This window comes from Laccaria bicolor, genomic scaffold, assembly GCF_000143565.1.
Source record: "Laccaria bicolor S238N-H82 LACBIscaffold_6 genomic scaffold, whole genome shotgun sequence".
Taxonomy (NCBI): Eukaryota; Fungi; Basidiomycota; class Agaricomycetes; order Agaricales; family Hydnangiaceae; genus Laccaria; species Laccaria bicolor.
Window position 1 is genome coordinate 592,982 of NW_001889877.1, and position 9,459 is coordinate 602,440.

At 44.8% G+C, this 9,459-nt stretch overlaps 4 protein-coding genes across 4 annotated transcripts; 3 read left to right on the forward strand and 1 right to left on the reverse strand.

The window, feature by feature from the left end:
- Positions 1 to 75: 75 nt before the first annotated feature.
- On the reverse strand, positions 76 to 1,889 carry LACBIDRAFT_315541 (uncharacterized protein; the record flags this gene model as incomplete). The annotated part of the gene is made up of 8 exons (XM_001878387.1): positions 76 to 320; positions 378 to 708; positions 764 to 1,022; positions 1,076 to 1,228; positions 1,289 to 1,422; positions 1,472 to 1,527; positions 1,578 to 1,618; positions 1,672 to 1,889. The coding sequence occupies 8 exons, from the start codon at positions 1,887 to 1,889 to the stop codon at positions 76 to 78; spliced, it is 1,437 nt and encodes a 478-aa protein (XP_001878422.1).
- Positions 1,890 to 2,334: 445 nt separating this feature from the next.
- LACBIDRAFT_315542 (uncharacterized protein) lies at positions 2,335 to 3,685 on the forward strand. The gene is made up of 5 exons (XM_001878038.1): positions 2,335 to 2,527; positions 2,579 to 2,652; positions 2,703 to 2,748; positions 2,796 to 2,929; positions 3,561 to 3,685. The coding sequence occupies exons 1-4, from the start codon at positions 2,469 to 2,471 to the stop codon at positions 2,875 to 2,877; spliced, it is 261 nt and encodes an 86-aa protein (XP_001878073.1). The 5' UTR covers positions 2,335 to 2,468; the 3' UTR covers positions 2,878 to 2,929; positions 3,561 to 3,685.
- Positions 3,686 to 6,325: 2,640 nt separating this feature from the next.
- On the forward strand, positions 6,326 to 7,366 carry LACBIDRAFT_324657 (uncharacterized protein; the record flags this gene model as incomplete). Its single annotated transcript, XM_001878039.1, has 6 exons — positions 6,326 to 6,346; positions 6,697 to 6,698; positions 6,775 to 6,822; positions 6,871 to 6,959; positions 7,155 to 7,225; positions 7,265 to 7,366. The coding sequence occupies 6 exons, from the start codon at positions 6,326 to 6,328 to the stop codon at positions 7,364 to 7,366; spliced, it is 333 nt and encodes a 110-aa protein (XP_001878074.1).
- Positions 7,367 to 8,990: 1,624 nt separating this feature from the next.
- Positions 8,991 to 9,361, forward strand: LACBIDRAFT_315543 (uncharacterized protein; the record flags this gene model as incomplete). The annotated part of the gene is made up of 1 exon (XM_001878040.1): positions 8,991 to 9,361. The coding sequence occupies one exon, from the start codon at positions 8,991 to 8,993 to the stop codon at positions 9,165 to 9,167; it is 177 nt and encodes a 58-aa protein (XP_001878075.1). The 3' UTR covers positions 9,168 to 9,361.
- Between the last annotated feature and the right edge of the window lie 98 nt (positions 9,362 to 9,459).

Sequence of the window (9,459 nt, forward strand, 5' to 3'; positions counted from 1 at the left end):
TGTTAGAATAGACTTGAAAAATTTAGAACGTCTTTGTATTTTAAATCTCTTGCGCATCCGTAATGCACGCAAAATCTACAGTACAATGACATCTCCTACATTCCCGATTAGCTTTCTTTTGGGCTTTCCGTCCTTTTTAAGCCCAATGACCTCTATTTCCATATTTGTGGTTGAAACCTCGGAGACCAGGGTTTCCTCAAGGCGGTCGTCCAAAAATGCAAGAGAGAGCGTTGATATCGTCTCTAACAAAGGTCTAGCAGACTTCTTTCTAATGATCGGCATGACAGGGAAATCGGAGAATGAGGTGTGCACAGAGCCAACTAAGCCCCAGAAGAGTGAGCATTGGCAGGTGGAGAAAGTCTCAATTGTTTAGTTACCCAATGTCAGTATTCGTCCGCCGTGTGGCTCCCATCCTGAAACTACTTCTTGCAGGCGTGCAAAGTGATCCTTCCAGAGGGTAAATGTTTCAGAGTTAATTACTAGCATCCGAGGATGAGGAGAGTCAAGTTTGTCAGTCAGTGATGATTTGAGAGACTCCTGGATATAGTCGACGTCGGTTGAGATGGGCGGCATACCCGGTCCTTCTGGTCGGACAAAAGGAGTGGGCCCAGGAGATGGAAGGGGCTCTAGCCATGGATCGAGTATAACCACTTTGCTGACTGGTATTGAACCAAAGCCCTGCGCAGGTGGAGTGGAAAGAATTGAAAGCTACCAATGTGCCTTTCATAAATAAGTAACCGAACCTGACAATCGAAATGCCCACCATTGTACACCCACCAAAAGAGTGTCCGGCAAGAATCACGTCTTCGTCGCAGTTGATGGAGGGCCTGCCTTCACTATTCACGTTGGTCCAACCTTCTATTGAAATGGGAGGGCCGTCAATGGTATCAATTTCCACAGGGTCGTTTTGGACAAAATGGCGAAAGGTGGAGTACGCGATGTACAACTCTTGATGGCGAAAGGCGAGTTGTTCCACGCGAAGTGCGAAAGGTTTCTGTTGAACGGTATCATCATCTTCCCAGCTACGACGTCAAATAAGAACGCGAAGTTTGCAACTGAGCGCGAGGATCTTTACCGTATATCATTTTCACGGAGATAAAGCAATGTCCGAGATGTTCGTTTTCCATCCACTTTCCAAGACTGTGGAATGCAAGCGGTACCTGTCCCGTCTCGATGCTCAACAGCAAGAACAACTCTTCCCGATGCGGCAAGGTGGCAACAGAGCTGACTTCATAGGTTGCTGCGCATTCAACCACCAGGATGACGCCACGCGATTGAAATCACCGACCTATAAGCTGTACGGCTTCCACCCAGACCATGAGAAAAAATGATGAGAGGCCATTGACTTGATGATGATGGTTTTTCCGACTCCGTGGTAGACTCCATGGGATTGAGAAGGGGAGCGTTCGGGTATGCTGGTATCTATTGGGTGGTAAGCATGTAAAAAAATACCAACTGTAACGGCACATACCTTAATCAGTGAGCCAAATAGATAGACGACAGGCCATAGAAGCCAGGTTGAAATTCCTGTCATATTTTGCTGAGACTTGCGAATTTGAGTGTGGAAGTACGCATACCCAAAAATGAGGCGAAACCATTCAAAGATTCTTTGATAGGTCTGGTAGCAATGATAAATTGTGATGTGTGAAAATTCTGTTTCAAAGAACTTGCCGAATGAACCAATCAACGCCCTGTTGTAAGTTGGTTGGTTTTTCTGTTGGATAATACACAGTAAAGGCGACTTCTTCCAAATACAAGGCGTTCTCAGGTTGACCATGACGGGCATTCCGGAGCTTGACAGAGCCTATGGATTGAGCAGGACGAACTGGCGTAACGAAGGTGGTTATGCCCACGGGAAATCGCCCGTGGATTGAGGGAAGAAATAGCATACTATGTAAGTCAAAACTTACGAATACACCGCCAATTGGCGCACAGGTTGATGGCGGGTTGCCAAATTTCCTGATGCTCATCAAATCTGTCACCTGTGAGTTACCTGATCCACATGCTGTGCCCAGGCCCAGCTGGCCATCAGCTGGTTCATACATGGGCACCAGCTCCGCTGTAAACGTAGCGACCACCTTACCACAAAATTAGTATAACTGCTAGATTTCACTCAAAGGCAAGGGCTATGTAAGAGACGGTTAATGTAGTGCTTTTGCACTTTGAAATATACATTAGTCGTACGCAAATACAGCTTGTAACAACATTTGCCGTGCACAGTGAGCGAAATTTCACCCAAGTCATTTCAAACTCAGACACTCCGCAGGTTCAAATACTTCCAACCCCAGCTCAACCTTCCTCACTCTCACCTTCCGTCTCCGGCACCATTCTTCTCTGTCACCACCGTCAATAACCACCAGCACCCTGCATCAATCGTTCAAATGCCCTCAACGATGCAACACCAGGTAACCAGCCCGTCAGCACACCACATTTCAACGGGATGAAGACGACCTGGCACACCAGCGGACATGCCACATTGTCCAGACGGTGACGACGCAAATCATTGTCACCGTCCCTTTGAAATAAGGTGAGCAAGGTGACTGCTGTACCCCTTTCCTTTTTTCACATGAGAAAGCAGTGCCACGTCGCCGTCTCAACTTGCAACAGACAAATGCCGACAAATGAGGATGACCAACGATGGTGAATGTCCAGGTGAGTAACACTATACCCCTCTCCCTCCGTTTTTGACTAAAGGAGCCCAGGCCATATTGCCATTGGCAATGATCTACAACAACGAACGACGTTGAGGTGAGCAAGACGACACCCCTCCTCTCTTTTTTTCACATAAGAAACAGGGGCCACGTCATCGACGGCAATGTGACAACTAGCAACGGACCAACGACAATGCACAACAAACACCGAACAACGTCCAGGTGAGCAACATCACATCACACCCCTCCTTTTTACCTTGTTCGTGCATCTGTTCTAGGTACGTACCCAGTAGTGTTCGAAAGTCTGGTTAGGTCCGGTTATTGGGTGCCCAGGGGCTCTAACCGAGACCGAGACCGGTTAGCCTTTGTCCCGAAACCTAAAATAACCTAACCGGACCACAACTGACCAGTTACGGTTGGTTATTTGCAGTTACTAACTGGTTAGGACCGAAAAATAAAGAATCAGTTATAACAAGGCAAATATGCTCATATGTATCTTGATAGATATTATTTCTGCATATTCTAGCTTTAAAACGAGCCCAAGAACGCTAAAATCGGTGAAGAATTGACATATTTATGCAATTATCCTTGAAAGTCTACACATTTGAGTGATATTTTAGAGATTTGACTGTAACTTAGTCAAATTTTAAGCATTTTCAATGTTCTCAAGTGCGTTTTGAAGGTGTATAATAGGGCTGGTTATAACCGGTTATTTAACAGTTAGTTAACCACAAAATAACCGGTTATTCCATTTTCGAAATCAACTAACCCTAACTGCGGTTAGGTTAGTGTTGCGGTTAGGTCCAGTTATTTTCCGGTTATTTTCCAGTTAACTAACCTAACTTTCAAACACTAGTACCCAGTAACCCTTCATGACGGCCTACCAACTCATCCAATGCCTTATTACAGATCAGCCTGCTTGACACCACCACAAACAGTGTCAACCTATATGAGTAGTAGATAAAGTAGCTGTATATAACTCTTGTGTAGCCCGTTGTCAAAATGCAATCTATTCTTTTGTTTATGTTCTCAAATTGAAATAAAGCAAGGTGCAAATGAGGATGAATAAATTTATGAAAATGAGATGTAAACATGTAAACCCCAGTAGCTCATACCCAGCCCAATATACCAGCATTCCCTGAATGACCACCTATCCTCAACATCTCACTCCACCCCGGGGACAGGTATCCCTGGTGCCATGCTGTGTTTAGTGCAAAGTTCACATGGCGCCCAGCTGTCAATGGGTTGACGCGACATGGAAACTAGGTGTGATTACATCATTTGATCCAGGTGCCTGTGACCTGGCGACCTTTTGGTGGTGTAGAATAGAATAATAAATTGGCTGACTACATTACATAAGTAATTCAGGTAACTACGAGAGATACCTCGCCAGCTCGTTGTGAGTGAGAGCTAAGTAGGGATAATCTGAATGGTAGATGAGGGGGACAGAACCAATGTAATAAATGAGAGAGAAGATGGTAAGTGTAGTTTTGTAGACGTTTGAGATTTTTGGTAAGGATTGGTTGTACGTATGTACGAAGTATGTACACCGCCAAATTGAAAAAATGTGTGGGACCTGGAAGTTGAAATGTGATCAGTACCTTTGCCCTTCTGGGACAAATTGATCCGATAACGACATAGGGCGGCAAGCCACATGGCCCGCTACCTTCCAGCAAAAAAGGTTGAATTGGTTGTCTTAATAAATAGGAATTTTTGCATTCAAGTATGGAGCAACTTATGTCTTCAAATGAAAATTGACATCTGGCGCACTGAGTATCTGTTTACTTTCACATTTGGAAGTGTATGGTAACTGGTGCCAGATATATTCTGTCTCGACACAGTGGCGAAAAAATTGAAAGTGATTATGACCATTAAGTGGACAATTAATAAAATCTTTTTGAAACTAGAGGTTGACTTCATCAACAAAAACCTCACTTCTAAATCTGTACTTTATATATGTTAGTAATGGTTTCACCCAACAAAAAAACTTTCAAATTGTAGTTGTTTCGTCATTCTTAATCTGATCCTGTTATTTTTCGTTTTTTCATGAGAGCTCCATTGGAGCATTGAATATCTAGCTTGTCAAAGGAGGCCGCTGCTTGTCACCCGGCCTTTGGCCAGCTCCTTGCAGCGGCGATGAGCAGTGTTAAGCAAATTGAAAACCAGTTGGACTTTGCAGACTTTGTGCCCTCATTCTTCATCAACATGGAGATTTCGTTTTCCTCTTATTTAAATTCCCAGATTAATATTACCACACAGTCTGATAGATAGACCTAGAAATATGGACATGGGAGACATAGCTAAAGTGAGGTGATCAAGACCACCCAGATAGTGTACAGTGTGCCATGTCTGCAGAAGAGTGGAGTGGCAGCACGTTACATTAATCTTGTACAAAATTTACGGACAATTTACAGTATCTACCCCTGCAAATGATGAAGTCAGTTTCGGTTCAGTATATGATTTTTCTCCTATGTAACTGGTGAAGAACATGATGTATATAGAGACATGACTTTTCCTGCATCTACAGTCTTTCCTGTTGAGCGAGTGAGGAGTGTGATTACATGTGATGGGAAAATCTGGCACGTGATTTTTTGGCCAATCAACGCTGCTACAGAAGACCCACTACTGATGTAGTGGGAATATTCTCACAACATATGCATCCGGCTAATACCAGTGTGTCTCCAGGTCGATGTTGGGGTGACCTGTCACCAACAGCTGGGGATCAGCTGGGAGGACAGCTCCCCCAGCCTATGTTAATTCCCTATGAGCCACAATTCTCAACATTCATTCTAAGTATGGCTGTTCAGGTTGATGTGTTCAGTTCTTATGCAGCGCAAGGAGGAGCATAAAATATGGCATATATTCATAACGCAACAACAAAAAACATGGTATCATAAAAACGGTGACATCCTTCTGTAGCGGCCATTTCCCAGCCATTCATGCTTCTGTTCCCAACAACACCCTCAAGCCCATCCCTATCAATGTCCTCTGAAATGCAATGGTGAAATGGGCACGTCAAAGGGGAGTCTCGAGAAAACTGGAGGGGAAGCAGTAGCATAATGGCTGGGGTGGGATGTGGTGCAGCTTGGCGAGGCATTAAAACGGAAGTGGGTGAAAAGATGTCGATGTGATGATGGACCGACTGGCTTACACGTTGTCTGTTGCTGCCACCTGAAAGTGAAACCTATATATCAAAAAAGAGTGAGCGGTCCTCGTTAGGAAATGTTGTCGAGTCGAGTCTACAGAGAAATAAAATACAAGTGGGGTATTGGGCACTGACAAAAGCCCAGGAAAGCGACCAGACAGTAATGAGCATGCACAGGCGCATGGGAAGTGGACAGGCACAAAGGAGGAAACAACAGGGGGGGACAGTACAGAGTGGAAACAAGGCAACATAATGATAACAAAGGGGCAAGCAGGTAGATGGGCAAGGGGACTCTGAGGAGAGATGGTCACAGTTACAGTAGGTGGGAGCGCCGCGGTTCAATTTGATTTCTGATTTTTTGGTTGAACTGTGGTGATGGAGCCCTAACCCAAACCTATGTGCAGATTTTGGTTTTGCGTTCAATGTGCTGGGTGTCAAAAGAAAGCAAAACATAGAAAAGAAATAAAATGAAAAGAATTCACTCAGATATTCCCAACACCACATTGTGTCAAATTTGTTTTTGATCAATATGGCTTGGGTGCTTCTAGAGGTAAGGCTGCTTGGAGTTGGCCAAAAAATTTGTTGCGCGCTTCGCACACAGATGAACAAGCCAGGTGACAACCCAACAAAACTAATATAACTACATGGTCTCAACAGTTCCTCCTAGAAATTTTTTATCAGAACCCCAGGCACCTCCTCTCTGAACTGCAGTTTTCTTCTAAGTCAAGAATTGTCTCTGTGTTGTCAACGACAGTTTGAATTTCCAGGGATTCTGGTTTCGTCACGTGCATGTGACTAATGGCAGATAACTTTTTGGGGTGGCAGATAACTTTGGCCTCGAAGTCTCCACATTGGCTACATAAATCATTTATCTCTGTGAGAAGAAATTATAGCTTACAGCTGTTAGTATGTGCATGCCAAAATTCAGCAATGGAAGTGCTATATTCATTGAGAAATATATGAAATATAAAATCCCAGGCTTTGCTGGGCAGATAACTGGCAGATAAATACCCAGCACAATGATCAGTAAGCCCAGATTTGACCCATAAAGTAGGTCATGTGACCTACATGTAGTATTTGGTTGATTATCTTTTCCACTTACGGATGCATCATGGTGCGCAAGGGGAGACACACACACACAGATGAGGAGAACTACACATCATGTGAGAAGCAACACACCAGGTAACAATGTGTTGTTCTCAAGTTGTTCTTCGAGATTTTGCTTGGATTTCGCATTTTCACACATAAATTTGAAACTCCGCCACAAGTTATGAGTGTGATGATCCCATGTCACCTGTCACAACCGCTTTCTCATCACCACCACCGCCATTTGCTTGCCTGTGCCCCACCTTTCGCAGCCTCTTCCTGCCCACCTTGCACCCTTGCTATGACCGACAAGGACCAAGAAAACAGTCACAGGCCCCTTCAGGTGAGCTCCCACTCTGTTCAGCCCCATATTTGCTAACAGCCCACCACCATCACCTCCCGCCTCACCGCCCTGGCAAATGCCCACCAGGGCAAAGCCTGGGCACTCCTCCCACCTCACCCCACATCGGCTGTGTCGACCTGACCATGCATACCTCGCTTCAAATGTGACGAGAACTGGTCCACCATGTGCCACGGCAAACACAACCACCACCCACATCGACCCCCCTCGCAAACACAACCCTCGGATTACGACTAACTGCCCATGAGAACGCCTGAAGATCCATAAAACCACCATCTACCCACACCAATGGAATCAGCCCACGAAAATGCCCCTACAGACAGAATCTGGCCCATCAACGAGGACCCACACTTGGTGAAACAACAGGGGATACAGCACCTACTGTGCAGCCAGGTGCGTACCCTGCGCCTCCCCACTAACCAGCCCTGCGAAAATGCCAGCACCCTCTGCAATGAGGCCACCACTGCATCCCACTCAACCATGGCCGCCTGGTCCACATGTTGACTCCCAGATGTGCCCAAACTCGGCTGTCGACAGTGAGGATTCTTGGTGGTACATTCCAGGGTCTCGAACTCCCTCTCTTAGAATTTAAGTATAATTTGATGTATAGTAGTTTAAGGAATAAATTTTATAATCCTGTTAAATCGTGTACAGTGCCTGCCATCACTTCTCCACCTCCCTCGGCATGAGCTGAGAAAACTTTAGTGAAATTTTTCCTTCTTTTTATCTCATGAAAACAGGTCAAAATCTGCACATAGGTTCAGGTTAGGGCTCCATCACCGCGGTTCAACCCAGAAATCAGAAATCAAATTTCGAAATTGAACTGTGGTGCTCCCGCCTACCATACATGGTGGTTGTGGTGAAGGAGAGAACATTGTGTTTGGTTGTGGTTGAAGTTGGAAATGACCAAATATGGTGCAGAGTTTAAACAACTTGGTGATATTCATCTCTCTCGTTAATTTCTCACTAAGGTCAAAATCCGCGAAATCCTTGCTTTTTTTCACTTGTGAGCATTTAGAAGGACTCATTAGATACTTTATTTACTCTCTTGTTATGAATTTTCTCTTGAACATTATAATTCAGCGCTCGAATAAAATTGGCACTACAGGTTATACAGAGGAGAATGGAAAACCTGTGAGCCAGATGTTGCACTGCTGGAGCTGATGTTTACAGCTAAAGCTCCGACAAACCTGCCAGTCATGCCGAATGCAGCTACATCAGAAACCTGTCAAGCGGAGATTCACTCCAGATGCCATCAGCATTTTGAACAAATGGGGGTGTAAGTAAGCTGTAGGAATGCACGTGATTGCTCTGTTCTAATTTTAAACTCTCATCTTACCCCATTGAACAGACTGCACCCTTCAAGTTTGACGAACTCCCAGTGAGCGCTGAACGCCATTTTTCGGCTCAAAGTTAGTACTCTTGCCCATTTGAAACCAGCTTCAAGCTGGAACGTGCTAAACGACGCTGCCAGCGCGCTCAAGATTGGTTGAACAACTTCATTGGGGTTTGTTGAGCGATGTTCGATGCCGTTGTGGCTCTACTTCATTCCGAACATATATCAACTGATTTTCGGCGCTTGATGGTCGAATAAGACCCGTCGAGTGTTCCCATCGATCTCATCAACTCCAACGTACGTGCTTAATGCTTAACACTACCACTCCTTCAAACATATCTGGCCTCTTTAAGTTCGCCTGTCTGTCCCTTCTGATACCTCTATGCTCTGCCACCAGTGTCATTCAAGTCAATGTACCCGCAACCCCGTCCTCGCAAAATGTTAGTGTTTGAAAGTCCGGTTCGGTCCGGTTTTTTGATGCCCAGGGGCGTTAACCGTAACCGTAACCGGTCTGCCTTTTCCCCAGAAGTCAAAAGACCAGACCGGACCACAAAAAGACCGCAGACCGCGGTTTTTTGCGGTCTATAGACCGGTTTCGGTCTGCATCAGTTTTAACCGGTTTATGACCGGTCTTTAGGCCAATATTTTAAAATTATGAATCGGTAAATTTATTAACATCTCTAATAGCTTCAAAACGAGCCCAAGAACGTTAAATTCCATTAGGTATTGGTGCTTCTATAAAATAAGTCTGGTACATCTATTATTCCCAAAAGTAATTTACATTTTAATTCATATCTCTCTCGTTTTTTTACCAAATCGTACGTTCTTGGGTGCGTTTTAAAGGGTATTTAAGGGGCTACAAAAAACCGGTCCAAACCGG

What these genes read in the sequence shown, in the direction of transcription:
- LACBIDRAFT_315542 (XM_001878038.1), top strand. Translation starts at nt 2,469, where the DNA reads ATGCCACATTGTCCAGACGGTGACGACGCAAATCATTGTCACCGTCCC. An exon ending in CAACGATGGTGAATGTCCAG is followed by an intron (nt 2,653 to 2,702) that starts GTGAGTAACACT and finishes AAAGGAGCCCAG; the next exon opens with GCCATATTGCCATTGGCAAT. An exon ending in CAACAACGAACGACGTTGAG is followed by an intron (nt 2,749 to 2,795) that starts GTGAGCAAGACG and finishes CATAAGAAACAG; the next exon opens with GGGCCACGTCATCGACGGCA.